General features: G+C 41.3%; 1 protein-coding gene across 2 annotated transcripts in view; it reads right to left on the reverse strand.

The window, feature by feature from the left end:
* Positions 1 to 15,979, reverse strand: part of LOC115203374 (synaptotagmin-C) — a 33,926-nt gene extending 17,947 nt beyond the window's left edge. The window contains exons 1-4 of one of the 2 annotated variants that reach the window (XM_029768022.1): positions 14,733 to 15,979; positions 13,502 to 13,928; positions 5,571 to 5,957; positions 5,059 to 5,173 (exon numbers count right to left, since the gene is read on the reverse strand). In XM_029768022.1, the coding sequence (XP_029623882.1) occupies positions 5,059 to 5,173; positions 5,571 to 5,957; positions 13,502 to 13,649 (650 nt within the window). In that variant the 5' untranslated portion in view covers positions 13,650 to 13,928; positions 14,733 to 15,979. Of the gene's footprint in view, positions 1 to 5,058; positions 5,174 to 5,570; positions 5,958 to 13,501; positions 13,929 to 14,338; positions 14,708 to 14,732 lie in introns of those variants that run through there. The other variant, XM_029768029.1, reaches the window with a different exon arrangement.
* Between the last annotated feature and the right edge of the window lie 3,390 nt (positions 15,980 to 19,369).

Consider the following 19,369-nt stretch of genomic DNA (forward strand, 5'->3'; position numbering starts at 1 on the left):
ATACATTTACTCAAGTGTTTCCTTTATTTTGGCAGTTGCCTGTAGAATGGACGGAGTAGTATCGCTCGAGTCGCAACAAAATGGAATATAACGTTACGGATAAAGTTTGGAATGACACATTTTCATGTGTACAACATCTAAAGACTTGCATCACTATACTGAGAGCTTTGCCGTTTCTAAAAGGATGTATTTGGGTGTTTTTGGAGCCTTTTTTCATGTTTTTTTCAGGGCCCCCGTACTGCACAACGAGGATGAGGAAGTGATTTGTGGTTGGGGTAAGTTTCCCAAAAACACGTGAAATTACAAAAAAGGTGTCTGGACCCTTCTATAACATGGCATTTACATAAAAAATAGAAACAGGGTTGTAAAAAAGAAAACAGAATAAGACACACTAAAAAGATCGATAGGGTTAATTCAAATGTGATGACCCTTAGATAATATAATTATCACATACTTAAAAATATATACAGTACCAGTTGAAAATTTGGACACACCTATTCATTCAAGGGTTTATTTGTACTATTTTCTACATTGTAGAATAATAGTGAAGACATCACAACTATGAAATAACACATAGGGAATCATGTAGTAACCAAAAAAGTGTTCGCAAATCAAAATATATTTTATTCTTCAAAGTAGCCACCCTTTGCCTTGATGACAGCTTTGTACACTTTTGGCATTCTCTCAACCAGCTTCATGAGGAATGCTTTTCCAACAGTCTTGAAGGAGTTCACACATACGCTGAGCACTTGTTGGCTGCAGAATGCTGTGGTAGCCATGCTGGTTAAGTGTGCCTTGAATTCTAAATAAATCACAGACAAGTGTCACCTGCAAAGCACCCCCACACCATCACTCCTCCTCCTCCATGCTTCACGTTGGGAACCACACATGCAGAGATCATCCGTTCACCTACTTTGCGTCTCACAAAGACACGGCGGTTGGAACCAAAAATCTCAAATTTGGACTCACCAGACTAAAGGACAGATTTCCAACAGTCTAATGTCCATTGCTCGTGTTTCTTGGCCCAAGCAAGTCTTTTCTTATTATTGGTGTCCTTTAGTAGTGTTTTCTGTGCAGCAATTCAACCATGAAGGCCTGATTCACACAGTCTCCTCTGAACAGTTGATGTTGAGATGTGTCTGTTACTTGAACTCTGAAGCATTTATTTGGGCTGCAATTTCTGAGGCTGGTAACTCTAATGAACTTATCCTTTGCAGCAGAGGTAACTCTGGGTCTTCCTTTCCTGTGGCGGTCCTCATGAGAGCCAGTTTCATCATAGCACTTCATGGTTTTTGCAAATGCACTTCAAGAAACTTTCAAAGTTCTTGACTGACCTTCATGTCTTAAAGTAATGATGAACTGTTGTTTCTCTTTGCTTATTTGAGCTGTTCTTGCCATAATATGGATTTGGTCTTTTAACAAATAAGGCAATCTTCTGTATACCACCCCTACCTTGTGACAACACAACTGATTGGCTCAAACGCCTTAAGAAAGAAAGAAATTCCACAAATTAACTTTTAACAAGGCACACCGTTTAATTGAAATGCATTCCAGGTGACTACCTCATGAAGCTGGTTGAGAGAATGCCAAGAGTGTGCAAATGGTGGCTACTGTGACAAATATCAAATATATTTTGATTTGTTTAACACTTTGAGGTTACTACATGATTCCATATGTGTTATTTCATAGTTTTGATGCCTTCACTATTATTCTACAATGTAAAAAATAGTAAAAATAAAGAAAAATCCTGAAATGAGTAGGTGTGACCAAACATTTGACTGGTAATGTATACACAGCGCATCCGGAAAGTATTTAGACCCCTTGATTTTCCCCCACATTTTGTTACTTAACCTCTTGACGGTCGCCTAGGATAGGGGGCGCTACAGCGATTTTTGAAAAAAATTTGAGTCTTATTCTAAAATTGATTAAATTGTTTTTTTCCCCTCATCAATCTAGACACAATACACCATAATTTCAAAGCAACAGGTTTAGACATTTTTTCAAATTTATAAAAACTGAAATGTCACATTCCCATAAGTATTCAGACCCTTTACTCAATACTTTGTTGAAACACCTTTGGCAGAAATTACAGCCTCAAGTCTTCCTAGGTATGATGCTACAAGCTTGGCATACGTGTATTGGGTGAGTTTCTCCCATTCTTCTCTGCAGATCCTCAAGCTCTGTCAAGTTGGATGGGGAGCATCGCTGCACAGCTATTTTCAGGTCTCTCCAGAGATGTTCGATCGGGTTCAAGTCTGGGCTCTGACTGGGCCACTCAAGGACATTCAGAGAATTGTCCCGAAGCCACTCCTGCATTGTCTTGACTGTGTGCTTAAGGTTGGAAGGTGCACAATCGCCCCAGGCTGAGGTCCTGAGCGCTCTGGAGCAGGTTTTCATCAAGGATCTCTCTGTACTTTTGTACTTTGCTCCGTTCATCTTTTCCTCGATCCTGACTAGTCTCCCAGTCCCTGCTGCTGAAAAACATTCCCACAGCATGATGCTGCCACCACCATGCTTCACATGGTTCCAGGTTTCCTCCAGATGTGACACTTGGCATTCAGGCCAAAGAGTTACATCTTGGTTTCATAAGACCAGAGAATCTTGTTTCTCATGGTCTGTGAGTCTTTAGGTGTCTTTTGGCAAACTCCAAGTGGGCTGTCATGTGCCTTTTACTGAGGAGTGGCTTCCGTCTGGCCACTCGGATTGGTGGAGTGCTGCGGAGATGGTTGTCCTTCTGAAAGGTTCTCCCATCTCCAAAGGACAACTCTGGAGCTCCATCAAAGTGACCATCGGGTTCTTAGTCACATCCCTGACCAAGGCCCTTCTTCCCCAATTGCTCAGTTTGGCCAGGAGGCCAGCTCTAGGAAGAGTCTTGGTGCTTCCAAACTTCTTCCATTTAAAAATGATGGCGGCAACTATGTTCTTGCGGACCTTCAATGCTGCAGAAATGATTTTGTACCATTCCTCAGATCTGTGCCTGGACACGGAGCTCTCGGAGCTCTACAGACAATTCCTTCGACCTCATGGTTTGGTTTTTGCTCTGACATGCACTGTCAACTGTGGGACCTTATATAGACAGGTGTGTGCATTTCCAAATCATGTCCAATCAATTGAATTTACCAGGTGGACTCTAATAAAGTTGTAGAAACATCTCAAGGATGATCAATGGAAACAGGATGCACCTGATCTCAATTTCGAGTCTCATAGCAAAGGGTCTGAATACTTATGTAAATAAGGTATTTCTGTTTTTTATTTTGAATACATTTGCAAACATTTCTAAAAACCTGTTTTTGCTTTGTCATTATGGGGTATTGTGTTTAGATTTATGAGGGCAAAAAAATATTTCATACATTTAAGAATAAGGATGTAACATAACAAAATGTGTAAAAATTCAAGAGGTCTGAATACTTTCCAAATGCACTTTATAAATATAAACTCAGAAGAATTAAATTTTTTTCCTTTTTCAGGACCCTGTCTTTCAAAGATAATTCGTAAAAATCCAAATAACTTCACAGATCTTTATTGTAAAGGGTTTAAACACTGTTTCCCATGCTTGTTCAATGAACCATAAATAATTCATGAACATGCACTTGTGGAACGGTCGTTAAGACACTAACAGCTTACAGGCGGTAGGCAATTAAGGTCACAGTTCTGAAAACTTAGGACACTAAAGAGGCCCTTCTAATGACTCTGAAAAACACCAATAGAAAGATGCCCAGGGTCCCTGCTCATCTGCGTGAACATGCCTTAGGCATGCTGCAAGGAGGCATGAGGACTGCAGATGTGGCCAGGGCAATAAATTGCAACGTCCGTACTGTGAGACGCCTAAGACAGCGCTACAGGGAGACAGGACAGACAGCTGATCGTCCTCGCAGTGGCAGACCACATGTAACAACACCTGCACAGGATCGGTACATCCGAACATCACACCTGAGGGACAGGTACAGGATGGCAACAACAACTCCCCGAGGTATACCAGGAACGCACAATCCCTCCATCAGTGCTCAGACTGTCCACAATAGGCTGAGAGAGGCCGGACTGAGGGCTTGTAGGCCTGCTGTAAGGCAGGTCCTCACCAGACATCACCGGCAACAACGTCGCCTATGGGCACAAACCCACCATTGCTGGACCAGACAGGACTGGTAAAAAGTGCAATTCACTGATGAGTCGCGGTTTTGTCTCACCAGGGGTGATGATCAGATTCGCGTTTATCGTCGAAGGAATAAGTGTTACATCGAGACCTGTACTCTGGAGCGGGATCGATTTGAGGGTCCGTCATGGTCTGGGGCGGTGTGTCACAGCATCATCGGACTGAGCTTGTTGTCATCGCAGGCAACGCTGTGCGTTACAGGGAAGACATCCTCCTCCCTCATGTGGTACCCTTACTGCAGGCTCATCCTGACATGACCCTCCAGCATGACAATGCCACCAGCCATACTGCTCGTCCTGTGCGTGATTTCCTGCATACAGGAATGTTAGTGTTCTGCCATGGCCAGCGAAGAGCCCGGATCTCAATCCCATTGGGCACGTCTGGACCTGTTGGATCAGAGGGTGAGGGCTAGGGCCATTCCCCCCAGATATGTCCGGGAACTTGCAGGTGCCTTGGTGGAAGAGTGGGGTAACATCTCACAGCAAGAACTGGCAAATCTGGTGCAGTCCATGAGGAGGGGATGCACTGCAGTACTTATTGCAGCTGGTGGCCACACCAGATACTGACTGTTACTTTTGATTTTGCCCCCCCCCCTTTGTTCAGGGACACATTATTCAATTTCTGTTAATCACATGTCTGTGGAACTTGTTCAGTTTATGTCTGTGGTTGAATCTTGTTATGTTCATACAAATATTTACACATGTTAAGTTTGCTGAAAATAAACGCAGTTGACAGTGAGAGGACGTTTCTTTTTTTGCTGAGTTTATAGATAGATAGATATATCACATCCTGCATATATTAATCAATCACACACAAATTCACTACTTATACCATAACCTCTTTGTAATCACCGACACAGAGAACACACACAAACAAACAAGCACACACACACACAGTACAATACTGACCGTGCAGTGACCTGCTGCTGGGAGTGGGCGTTGGGCATGTCTTTGTGGGGTGGGGCGGCTCCCCCCTCAGTGGTGGGGGGCAACTCTGGAGACGTCTGGCTCAATTTAAGATTCCCTAGACCACAGACCAAAGAGAGAGAGCGAGAGAGAGAGGGCAATACAGAAAAAGGAGTGCAGAGAAAGAAGGGAGGGATAGGAAGAGATAGAGAAGAGGTGTTTGTATAGAAAGTGAAGCTGGTTCTACTGTAAGAGATTGTTGTGTCTTATTTCTTCAGTTTATGGGGGGGTTGTAGTGCATTTAGCAATGTGTTAATAATACTCTGGCTAGACATACCGTCAGTGGAGTTAAAATGTAATATAGTACAGAACATTTTGTAGATATAAATATGATATGTTACTATAGTACAAGACTTAAAACATCGACCAAGGCATTATATGACGCAAACTCTGTACACATGCTATAATAAAGCTACTTCAGTATCAGTGGGGTGAGATCAGGCGTTCCTTCTCACCAGCGTTGTTGGGGTAGGAGTCCATGTCCAGGTAGGAGTGTTCCTGGGTCTGTTCCGGGCCTCCCACCACGCCCCCCACCCCCTGGCCACTCTCCACCCCCACCAGGTCAGAGAAGTGTGGGTGATGCTGCTGGGGCTGTGCCAGGGAGGGGTAGAGTGAGGAGTGGGACGCCTTCCTCTGCATGACAGGAGGTAGGAGGGAGGCCCCCCCACTGCCGCCCATCCCACCCACGCCCCCGGGCATCAGCCCCGATGTCAAGCTCAGGCCCCCACCCTCCTTGTCTCGCCATGGCAACCAACAGAGCTTCCAGGAGACAAAGAGAGAGACTGAGAGAAGGACGATCCCGCAGAACGTCACGATCACCGACAACAGGCTGACAGAGATCTCTGGAGGACGAGAAGAGAGGGAAGGATGGAGAGAAGAGAGACAGAGACAGAGGGTGAGTTTGTTTAAGGCAATGATGGATGAAGACTCAATACTTCAACCTCATCATCTAAAATACCAAAAAGCCTCATGTCACATTAATCAGTATCCTTCACATAGTTTATTCTCTCAATTAAGCCTCCTTCTCCCACTCCTCATCCACTATCAACCCAACATCCACTAAATCCCACATCATCAGAGCAGAGGGACAACACACTGAGAGCGTAATGTGATACGCCGCTTCAAATGCTAATATACCCATTTTGAATATGGCAGCTTAAACATAACAAACGTTGGTGGACTGATAACACCACAATAAAAATACTAACACCCACAATGATATTTCCTGTGATGTGATTAGGCCTGTGCTCGTGGTTATGAGCTTTTAATCACTGACGGCTAAAAGATTTTGTCTGAGGGGAAACGGCGGGGGGGGGGGGATGAGTCATCCTGGTGAGAAAAAAATAAGTAAAAAAGCGCGGTTTCAGCACCAGTCTGGTGGACAGCTCCTCCAGCCCTATCCAATACACAGACCAGAGGCCTGCCAATCACCTGAGGCCATTGTCTGGGTGTAGAGCGATCAGTGTTGGACCTGGAGAATGTCTCTCTTTATCTGTCTTTCTATCGCTCTCTCTCTTTTTGTCTGTCCATCTCTCTATTTTTCCTTCCCCATCCCTCTCTTTCTATCACCCTCTCTATCTCTTCCTATCCCTCTTAATCTTTCTGTCTCTCGGTCTCCCCATCTTTCCTTCCCCCTCTCGCTCTCCCTCTCTTCCTATCTCTGTCTCTCTTTTTTGTGTATCTTTCCTTCACCCTCTCCCTTCCTTTCCCTGGCTCTGTCTTTCCTCGATTCAATCCCAAGTGGCTTTGTGGGCATGACAAAGACACAAACATTGTTCAATCATTCAAAAGATATTGAAACTGTATCTATAACTCACTGACAACGAGACTGAGAGTAAATGAGTAAATGAGACAACAGCAGCCAGTGCGAGACACTCCTCTACCCCTAGGATGCATCTCCTGGAATTCTCAACGCCTTCTGTCTCTCTCTCTTCATCTCTTCCCCCTTTCTTTAGTCTTCTCTCACATCCTCCATTGCTCTCCTTTTTCCATGCTGTCTTATTTTACCTCTCTCTCCTCCATCTCTCCCCCTATTCTCCTTCTATCTCTCACTTCTTTTCTCTCCTTCTGCCCTTTCTCCATCATTCTTCCCCTCCTCTCCTTCTCTCTCTCCCTCCTCTTCCCCCTCTCCTCTCTCCTCTCTCTCTCTCCTCTCGCTCACTGTGGTGAATTATTCATCAGTCTATGTATGACATTAATCAGAACTTGTTCAAAGGATATGATCAGAGAGAAAGAGGGAGAGGGGTAGAGAGAGAAAGAATGAGAGAGAGGTGGGGGGGCATTGATGTATCACTGTGGAGAACATGACACAGATGGGGAGAGAGAGAGAGAGAGAGAGAGAGAGAGAGAGAGAGAGAGAGAGAGAGAGAGAAAGGGGAGAGGAGCCCTAAGGGAGAGATGAGAGGTGGAACGAAAGAGATGGTGGGAAAGAAAATGAGCGGGGGGAACGAGAAAGGAAAAAGGGAAGAAGAGATAAGGACAGAGGGAATAGGTGGAGCATGATAAGAGAGAGAGGGAGATTCTGAGAGAAGAGAGGGGGAGAGGAGAGGAGAGAGGCTGTAGGGGCGGGCCAGATAGAGACAGATTGGTAACCATGTTGAAACAGACATATTGGCTGACACATTCAGCCTCTCCATCTACACCTCCATTCCACCCAGAAGGATACAGCCAGGTTAATATAGTCACCATCCACCAACATGCCATGCCACAGAAGAAAACAAAAAGAGATAATGATGGAGAGAGAAAGAACAAGAGAATGAATGATGAAGAGAGATGGAGGACAAACAAGGCAACAAGGATTTAGAGAGAGAACTAAAGAGGGGAGGGGTTTAGGACGGTAGAGAGAGAATAACATGCGTGTGTTTGTGCATGTTTGTGTGTGTGTGGCAGCTCAGGGGGCATAGATAAGACAGGGCTGTGATCAAGCGTGTGTGGGGGGGGACTGTCAGGTGGAAAACGTTGCTTATTCATTAGTCTTTCAGGAGGTCAGGTGCTCAATACTGATCCCCATAGGTCAGTCCTAATCCACACAGCCTAACGGTTAACGTGTGTGTGTGTGTGTGTGTGTGTGTGTGTGTGTGTGTGTGTGTGTGTGTGTGTGTGTGTGTGTGTGTGTGTGTTGTGTGTGTGTGTGTGTGTGTGTGTGTGTGTGTGTGTGTGTGTGTGTGTGTGTGTGTGTGCGTGTGTGTGTGTGTGTGTTCGAGGGGGGTAGCTTGGCGGAGGCAGACGGGGGTGGTTCTCATGAGACAGAAACCCAGCATGGGGTAGTTGACACCGGCTGTCAATCAGTAAGTGATGTATCCGACTGGGAGTTTTTCAGGCAGAACATCAAACAGCTCACACCCACCCTGCTTACACAAGCCATTGATTGACAGACAGGCGACGGATGGAGGAATCCTGTACTGCCCAAAGGCCCTTGCTTTGGTTTCTCATGTCATTACCCAGAGGCTAGCCGCTAACGCCTCCCACCAAACCCACTGCATGATGACATCCTGCACTGTGTCACACAAATCTCTAGGTGCTCCATGCAGCAGATCCAGCCTAATCTACACTACAGCACACTGATCAACACGCATCCCCTCTAATCTCCACTACTGCACATTTCTGCCACCGCTCCAAAACCTCTCCATGAGAATCCACACAGGACCAGAATGCTGCTGGGACTGCAGCTAGCTAGCTCCACCACTCATCCACTCTGCTGTCTAGAATTCATTCAAAGGGATCTGGGACGATGCTCCATATTTACAATTAGCCAGGTTGGGATTGCACTTGGACTCTTTGGTTTGCCCTATAAACAGAGAGCTGGACCTTCGTTATCAATTTGGAAATGTCTCATGAATATTTCAAAGTGTTCCGGAGGTGCCCTGATTAGCTGTGGGACGGCTAGCCAGCCCCTCAGGGCAACCCTGGCATCGCAACCCAGATAATAACTCTTCTTCAGGATATTCTGCTCTATCCCACAATACACATTACTATGGCCAGGAGTTTTTCCTGGGATTTTTTCCTGCTAATGTCACTTGGACAGAAAAACCTCCATGTCCTATACATGGCTAATGATTCCTGTATGTTACTGTGTTGTTAATGATTCCTGTATGTTACTGTATGTTACTGTGTTGTTAATGATTCCTGTATGTTTCTGTATGTTAATGTGTGTTAATGATTCCTGTATGTTACTGTATGTTACTGTGTTGTTAATGATTCCTGTATGTTACTGAATGTTACTGTGTTGTTAATGATTCCTGTATATTACTGTATGTTACTGTGTGTTAATGATTCCTGTATGTTACTGAATGTTACTGTGTTGTTAATGATTCCTGTATATTACTGTATGTTACTGTGTGTTAATGATTCCTGTATGTTACTGTATGTTAATGTGTGTTAATGATTCCTGTATATTACTGTATGTTACTGTGTGTTAATGATTCCTGTATGTTACTGTATGTTACTGTATGTTACTGTGTATTAATGATTCCTGTATATTACTGTATGTTGCAGTGTTGTTAATGAGTCCTCTATGTTACTGTATGTTAGTGTGGTGTTAATGATTCCTGTATGTTACTGTATGTTACTGTGTTGTTAATGATTCCTGTATGTTCCTGTATGTTATTGTGTTTTTAATTATTCCTGTATGTTACTCTGTTAATGATTCCTGTATGTTACTGTGTTGTTAATGATTCCTGTATGTTACAGTATGTTAGTGTGTTGTTAATGATTCCTGTATGTTACTGTATGTTACTGTATGTTAGTGTGTTGTTAATGATTCCTGTATGTTACTGTATGTTACTGTATGTTACTGTGTTGTTAATGATTCCTGTATGTTACAGTATGTTAGTGTGTTGTTAATGATTACTCTATGTTCCTGTATGTTACTGTATGTTAGTGTGTTGTTAATGATTCCTGTATGTTATTGTGTTTATGTGTTGTTAATGATTCCTGCATGTTCCTGTATGTTATTGTGTTTTTAATTATTCCTGTATGTTACTCTGTTAATGATTCCTGTATGTTACTGTGTTGTTAATGATTCCTGTATGTTACTGTATGTTACTGTGTTGTTAATGATTCCTGTATGTTACAGTATGTTAGTGTGTTGTTAATGATTCCTCTATGTTATTGTGTTTTTAATGATTCCTGTATGTTACTGTGTTGTTAATGATTCCTCTACGTTCCTGTATGTTACTGTATGTTAGTGTATGTTAATGATTCCTGTATGTTCCTGTATGTTAGTGTGTTGTTAATGATTCCTGTATGTTACTGTATGTTAGTGTATGTTAATGATTCCTGTATGTTACTGTATGTTAGTGTGTATGTTAATGATTCCTGTATGTTTCTGTATGTTATTGTGTCTTTAATGATTCCTGTATGTTACTGTGTTTTTAATGATTCCTGTGTGTTACTGTATGCTACTGTGTTGTTAATGATTCCTGTATGTTACTGTATGTTAGTGTATGTTCATGATTCCTGTATGTTACTGTATGTTAGTGTGGTGTTAATGATTCCTGTATATTACTGTATGTTACTGTATGTGAATGATTCCTGTATGTTACTGTGTGTTAGTGTGTTGCTAAATGATTCCTGTATGTTACTGTGTTGTTAATGATTCCTGTATGTTACTGTATGTTACTGTATGTTAGTGTGTTGTTAATGATTCCTGTATGTTACTGTATGTTACTGTATGCTAGTGTGTTGTTAATGATTCCTGCATGTTACTGTGTGTTAGTGTGTTGCTAATGATTCCTGTATGTTACTGTATGTTACTGTATGTTAATGATTCCTGTATGTTACTGTATGTTAGTGTATGTTAATGATTCCTATATGTTACTGTATGTTAGTGTGTTGTTAATGATTCCTGTATGTTACTGTATGTTAGTGTGTTGTTAATGATTCCTGTATGTTACTGTGTGTTAGTGTGTTGTTAATGAATTCTGTATGTTACTGTATGTTAGTGTGTTGTTAATGAATTCTGTATGTTACTGTATGTTACTGTATGTTAGTGTATGTTAATGATTCCTGTATGTTACTGTATGTTACTGTATGTTAGTGTATGTTAATGATTCCTGTATGTTACTGTATGTTACTGTATGTTAGTGTATGTTAATGATTCCTGTATGTTACTGTATGTTAGTGTGTTGTTAACGATTCCTGTATGTTACTGTATGTTAGTGTATGTTAATGATTCCTGTATGTTACTGTATGTTAGTGTGTTGTTAATGATTCCTGTATGTTACTGTATGTTAGTGTATGTTAATGATTCCTGTATGTTACTGTATGTTAGTGTGTTGTTAATGATTCCTGTATGTTACTGTATGTTAGTGTATGTTAATGATTCCTGTATGTTACTGTATGTTAGTGTGTTGTTAACGATTCCTGTATGTTACTGTATGTTAGTGTATGTTAATGATTCCTGTATGTTACTGTATGTTAGTGTGTTGTTAATGATTCCTGTATGTTTCTGTATGTTATTGTGTCTTTAATGATTCCTGTATGTTACTGTATGTTAGTGTGTTGTTAATGATTCCTGTATGTTTCTGTATGTTATTGTGTCTTTAATGATTCCTGTATGCTACTGTGTTGTTAATGATTCCTGTATGTTACTGTATGTTAGTGTATGTTCATGATTCCTGTATGTTACTGTATGTTAGTGTGGTGTTAATGATTCCTGTATGTTACTGTATGTTACTGTGTGTTAGTGTGTTGCTAATGATTCCTGTATGTTACTGTATGTTACTGTGTTGTTAATGATTCCTGTATGTTCCTGTGTGTTAGTGTGTTGTTAATGATTCCTGTATGTTACTGTATGTTAGTGTGTTGTTAATGATTCCTGTATGTTACTGTATGTTAGTGTGTTGTTAATGATTCCTGTATGTTACTGTATGTTACTGTATGTTAGTGTGTTGTTAATGATTCCTGTATGTTACTGTATGTTAGTGTGTTGTTAATGATTCCTGTATGTTACTGTATATTAGTGTGTTGTTAATGATTCCTGTATGTTACTGTATGTTACTGTATGTGAATGATTCCTGTATGTTACTGTATGTTAGTGTGTTGTTAATGATTCCTGTATGTTACTGTATGTTAGTGTGGTGTTAATGATTCCTGTATGTTAGTGTGTTGTTAATGATTCCTGTATGTTCCTGTATGTTCCTGTATGTTAGTGTATGTTAATTATTCCTGTATGTTACTGTATATTACTGTGTGTTAGTGTGTTGTTAATGATTCCTGTATGTTACTGTATATTACTGTGTGTTAGTGTGTTGTTAATGATTCCTGTATGTTACTGTATGTTACTGTATGTTAGTGTGTTGTTAATGATTCCTGTATGTTACTGTATATTACTGTGTGTTAGTGTGTTGTTAATGATTCCTGTATGTTACTGTATGTTACTGTATGTTAGTGTGTTGTTAATGATTCCTGTATGTTACTGTATGTTACTGTATGTTAGTGTGTTGTTAATGATTCCTGTATGTTACTGTATGTTACTGTATGTTAGTGTGGTGATAATGATTCCTATATGTTACTGTATGTTACTGCATGTTAGTGTGTTGTTAATGATTCCTATATGTTACTGTATATTACTGTGTGTTAGTGTGTTGTTAATGATTCCTGTATGTTACTGTATATTACTGTGTGTTAGTGTGTTGTTAATGATTCCTGTATGTTACTGTATATTACTGTGTGTTAGTGTGTTGTTAATGATTCCTGTATGTTACTGTATATTACTGTGTGTTAGTGTGTTGTTAATGATTCCTGTATGTTACTGTATATTACAGTATGTTAGTGTGTTGTTAATGATTCCTGTATGTTACTGTATGTTAGTGTGTTGTTAATGATTCCTATATGTTACTGTATGTTAGTGTATGTTAATGATTACTGTATGTTACTGTATGTTAGTGTGTTGTTAATGATTCCTGTATGTTACTGTATGTTACTGTATGTTAGTGTGTTGTTAATGATTCCTATATGTTACTGTATGTTAGTGTATGTTAATGATTACTGTATGTTACTGTATGTTAGTGTATGTTAATGATTCCTGTATGTTACTGTATGTTAGTGTATGTTAATGATTACTGTATGTTACTGTATGTTAGTGTGTTGTTAATGATTCCTGTATGTTACTGTATGTTAGTGTGTTGTTAATGATTCCTGTATGTTACTGTATGTTACTGTATGTTAGTGTATGTTAATGATTACTGTATGTTACTGTATGTTAGTGTATGTTAGTGTATGTTAATGATTCCTGTATGTTACTGTATGTTACTGTATGTTAGTGTATGTTAATGATTACTGTATGTTACTGTATGTTAGTGTATGTTAATGATTACTGTATGTTACTGTATGTTAGTGTATGTTAATGATTCCTGTATGTTACTGTATGTTACTATGTTGTTACCTGTTTCGTGCTGCTGTCCCCTCATCATGTAGACGAAGTCTTGGCAGCTGGCTTCATGGCTGTCCTTCGCTGAGGAGTGTAAGCACAACTCCTCCACCAGAGTGAGGGCCTTCTTACACAGGTGGTCTTCATCCCAGTCCCCCGACATCCTCCAATCCGCATTGCACTCCCACCCGCAGTCAACCAATCACAGCACAGCCCTCGCCGCCCTCACCAAACGGACGGCACCTGGGTGAGAAGAGGTTCGATCCGGCCACGTTCCTTGGAGGGTCTGGAGAAATGGGTGGGGCCGGTGGAGATTGGACCAATCCAGGAATAAGGGGAGGGGCTCTGTCAGGCGCTGTCTACTTAGGCGGAGTCTAGCAGAGACCCTCTATGACTGACACGCTCATAAATGTGTGAGCCAAACCCACCCCTTTGGCTTTTCCTGAGAGGAATGAACGGAAAAGATTAGGAAAAAGAAGATGAAAGACGATGTATAAATAGGTACTGTTATCATTGTACCAATTGGTGACAGATTTTCATAGAAATATTCTCAAATCTGCATAAAACAATATGTGCATTTTCCCACCAGAGGTGAGTTTCCATCAAACTAACCCATTGTGGATAAAAGTCTGTGTGTGATAAAAATCACTTTTGTGGTTAAGTTCCCATGTACCGGATAAAACATGTAAGTTAAATGGGGTACCGATGGTTTTGTCACAAAAACTGTTGCGATAAATAGCAAACTTGGCCAATCTGGTTTTGGCGCATGCTCTCTAGACAAGAGTTCACTGATATGATAATTGGCAGCCAAACACCGATCATCATATCCCCAGAATTCAAATAATAGCTTACCCTCGATATTTATCTTCTTGGAAATTTGCATGATCACCGTGCACTTAACCACCACGTGAAGTTCATGATCTGGCTGTAAACCTTTCCTGCTCTTCCACGTCGTGGTGGGTCATCGTGTGGCTCCAAGTTTATTTTCCATATGATGGTTATTATATCAATATTTGCGCATGAAGGCGTTCCCGTTAGCATTTCTCAGACAACTAATTTTACAGACACAAAAAGATCCCAACATGTCGAATTAACAACTTGTCTGTCGGCATTTATGAATTTCAACGGACATTTCCTGTCCATCAGCCTGGACATTTTTTATACGTCAGGTAATTCATCCGCGTTTAATGGTTGGATGGAAACCTGGTTTATGGTACATTTTTATTTCTGTTTTATGTCAACATACCTGTATTAGAGTTGTTTGTAAAGTCTAGGAGTCCCTGTCATGTTTGAAATGTCTTCTCCACCAAGATACAGTTGAACAACACTTGGTTATGATTCCAACAAATTCATAACCTTAGTTTGTGTTCTTCTTTTTCTAATGTCACAGAGATAGGGATAGCTCTAACAGCATTTAGAGCCCGGTTTGGCTCTGGGTAATGTAGTTCCAAGCGGATTCAATGGAATGCAGTAGTTTTCCTGGTTTTCCTCCAACCTAGATTCATAGAATGTCTTATAAATGGCTCCAACATCACCTGAAAGACAATGACAACACATTACTGAATGAGGTCAAGCACAAAATCCACAGAGATTGTGATAGAGATTGTATTACAATGGTTACACAAGGGTATTACATTGAATTTGTCTCTTGTTGTTTGGATGCTCTTAGTAGTACACAGAATGTCAAATCTCAGGACTATTAGTGTTTCAGTGCACATACAGACAGACGTTGTCCTCATTGTCCTTTTGTCAGAGATCTCTATTTCCAGAGCTCCTTAACATTCTCCCTTTGTTTTGAACTCATTCTGTCTCCAAAAAGCAGGTCAATGCCCCAACTTTCTCTTTCTCTATAGCTCTCTCCGTTCTCACAGTCTGTGTGTCCGCAGGGATATATGGTAGAAATATGTCTAAAACTACATCAATTAATGAATGTCTACATTCACAGTAATAGCTGGCATACTGTAATCAAATTGGGCGAATAAGATTTCTCATCAGTGAGGGGTCTGCTGCCAGAACGTCCAACGAGACGTCGTATCAGCGAGAGGTAGGCCCACTTGTCCAATGAGAACCCTGTTCGGCCAAAGGAACATCTATTTATCATTTGATGATTGTGGTTCTGTGAAATGTCAGCATCAGTCTTTGTGCAGTGACTGGCAACCTCCCTAGCAAAGTGTTGCTTATATGTCCATCTATCTCCCTGGCCATCAATCCATCAATCCATCACAGCATTAAGAAGAGACACGTTTCAATCAGGACAAGACTCAGGACAGGACATGTTGCTGCCCTTTCTCCTTCCTCATCTCTCTCTCTCTCTCTCTCTCTCTCTCTCACTCACTCTCAAACACACTCTTTCTCTATATCTGAAAACTTCTGATAGGCATATTAGGCCCGTCAATTCGTCTGGATCAAACTCAGACTAAACAAGGTCCATTTATCTGTCCATCTCAGCTCGCTCCATTGTAAAAAATGAGTCTGAGATTAGCGTATTAAAACGCTACCCCCAACCCAACACCCCAGTCTGTATCCCCGCTCCACTCCCCTCCATCCAGACTGAGAAAGTAAATCTTTCTGAGTGTGACTTTAAAACCCAGCATATCTCAATCTGAGGAATGGCTGTCTGGCACCAAACTGGTCCTCTCAAATGCCAGCAAGAACATCAGGGGGAGGCAGGAAAAGAGAGGGGAGAGAAAGAGAATGTGTACGGATGTGTATGTGAGAGAGAATGAGATGGTATGAGAAAGAGGGGAGAGAAAGGAGCGATATGGACATTAGATGAAAGGAGGGAGAGGAGGAGATGAAAGGTAAGTAGAAAGGAATGGAAAACTGTGGAACAGGAGGCAGTGTTGGTGACATAGCAACAATAGTAATCAAGGTCTGGCTGTGCAATTTACTACAAGCTAAATATTTACAGAGCCTCATTATTTACTGATAAATATGCCTTCAGACACGTACAGACTCATCTCTCCCTCCATACAACACCCTATACTGAGACGCTCACAGCCACAAAGGAACACAAACCTCCCACAGACATTCCATTGACTGCTGCCCTGTTTTAAATCAATAACCTTGGGCAACCAATACACCAACAGAGACCGGTTAACCAGGAAGGTCACTGTCCAATCGCACTACAGCGACTGGACAACAGGGAAGGTAATTGTCTAATCACACTACAGAGACTGGAAAACCAAGGACGTGCTCTGTCCAATCACAATAGACAGACTAGGCAACCAGGAAGGTCACTGTCCAATCAAACAACAGAGAGGTAAGGTAAGCGGTGTGAGGTCACTGTCCCAATCACAAAATGGTGGCTGCATTGCAAGTAAATTCACTGCTCAACATGGACTGGGGAACCAGGAAGGTCACGTTCCAATCACAAAACATTAATCTGGCACCAGTAAGGTCACTGTCCAATCATGTAGCAGAGAGTAGCCAGGCGCCCACTAAGGTCAAAGACGGATAACCAAGGCTACTGCCCAATCTTATGGCAAGAAACAGATGGTTAGTAATGTCACTGTCCAATCAGAGACCCCCTCCAGCTAAACACATTTAACATGTGATGAATGATGTTAACTGAAAGTGCCCCTAAGCACTGGTTTTAGGCCAGATGTTTCTTTGGGCCTATAATGGGTAAGGCTTGTATTTGTTTGGGACAACTGATTCTGGGCATGCTCTCGGGGGCCTTCTCTCTCTGGAGTGTGATGAATCTCTGGGGTTGTGCCAGTTTGTTAAGAAAAGCCGAAAAGGCAGAAAAGGAGGAGAGGAGTGAATGTGTGAACTGTGACACATTGAAACCCAAAAAGCACGTATTTCACACACAGGGGATCATAGGAGAGGAGCGTAAATCTCAGCTCATTCACACCTGAGCCTGACTCAGTATGTCTCTCATACAGAATACGTTCAACATCACAGCTTTGCATTATGTCAAAACTAGTATAATATCACACTACCTGCTGTATAGCGACCATTATGCAGAGATTATGGTAACGTCAGCACGTCCACTTTATTTCACATCAGACGTCACTCTTTCTTGAGGGACTTCACTTTTCCTTTCACCGCAACAGAAGCGGTGAATTCGACCAAAGGGCTAAGCAGTTTGGATTAATTTCAGAGTTCAATCAAACATTTGGATGGGTTTAGAAGATTTCACCGTCTCCTCATATGCACAGCTGACTTTCACTCTACAGGCTCTGCAACTGTTACCTTTTAACAGAATTCCTTTGCTATTCGAAGTAATGTTCTGTCTGAAAAACGACAACCTATGTGTTTGAGTGAGAGAAAATGTAAACGAGCAAAGACAGGTTGTGTGAAAATATGCACGATGCAGGAAGAGACAAAGAGAGGTAATCCATGAGGTACAGCTAATGGGATGTTTCAGCAGCATCTCAATGAAGCTGATGGGATCATTTTCTATTAACTCCCTCTTCTTTTTGTTTTCTTTAACCTGTAGAGTCATCTCAAATCTACCTCATTATTTTCAGGAATGTTTTGTTTTCTTTAACCTGTAGAGTCATCTCAAATCTACCTCTCATTATTTTCAGGAATGTTTTGTTTTCTTGTATCTGTAGAGTCATCTCAAATCTACCTCTCATTATTTTCAGGAATGTTTTGGTTTCTTGTATCTGTAGAGTCATCTCAAATCTACCTCATTATTTTCAGGAATGTTTTGGTTTCTTGTATCTGTAGAGTCATCTCAAATCTACCTCTCATTATTTTCAGGAATGTTTTGGTTTCTTGTATCTGTAGAGTCATCTCAAATCTACCTCATTATTTTCAGGAATGTTTTGGTTTCTTGTATCTGTAGAGTCATCTCAAATCTACCTCATTATTTTCAGGAATGTTTTGGTTTCTTGTATCTGTAGAGTCATCTCAAATCTACCTCATTATTTTCAGGAATGTTTTGGTTTCTTGTATCTGTAGAGTCATCTCAAATCTACCTCTCATTATTTTCAGGAATGTTTTGGTTTCTTGTATCTGTAGAGTCATCTCAAATCTACCTCATTATTTTCAGGAATGTTTTGGTTTCTTGTATCTGTAGAGTCATCTCAAATCTACCTCTCATTATTTTCAGTAACGTTTTGTTTTCTCCTGAGGAAAAACTACATATTATGATGTTACACATCTAGTAGCTTAAAAAGCAACAGTGTTTGATTAATTTTACATAATGCATTTTCATAACAATATGATTGTATAGTTTTCTATTTCACTACCTCACTTTAAAAAGCAGAGCTTGGTTCTCTTCTCTTGAGCTCTTTAGGATACTGCCCTTCTCTACTCTACTCTACCATCCTCTCCTCTACTCTACCATCCTCTCCTCTACTCTACCATCCTCTACTCTACTCTACCATCCTCTACTCTACTCTACCATCCTCTCCTCTACTCTACATCCTCTCCTCTACTCTACCATCCTCTCCTCTACTCTACCATCCTCTACTCTACCATCCTCTCCTCTACTCTACCATCCTCTCCTCTACTCTACCATCCTCTACTCTACTCTACCATCCTCTCCTCTACTCTACCATCCTCTACTCTACTCTACCATCCTCTACTCTACTCTACCATCCTCTACTCTACCATCCTCTCCTCTACCATCCTCTCCTCTACTCTACCATCCTCTCCTCTACTCTACCATCCTCTACTCTACTCTACCATCCTCTACTCTACTCTACCATCCCCTCCTCTACTCTACCATCCTCTACTCTACTCTACCATCCCCTCCTCTACTCTACCATCTTCTACTCTACTCTACCATAATCTCCTCTACTCTACTCTACCATCCCCTCCTCTACTCTACCATCCTCTCCTCTACTCTACCATCCTCTCCTCTACTCTACCATCCTCTATTATACTCTACCATCCTCTCCTCTACTCTACCATCCTACTCTA

The sequence above is a fragment of the Salmo trutta genome, chromosome 1, assembly GCF_901001165.1.
Source record: "Salmo trutta chromosome 1, fSalTru1.1, whole genome shotgun sequence".
NCBI lineage: Eukaryota > Metazoa > Chordata > Actinopteri > Salmoniformes > Salmonidae > Salmo > Salmo trutta.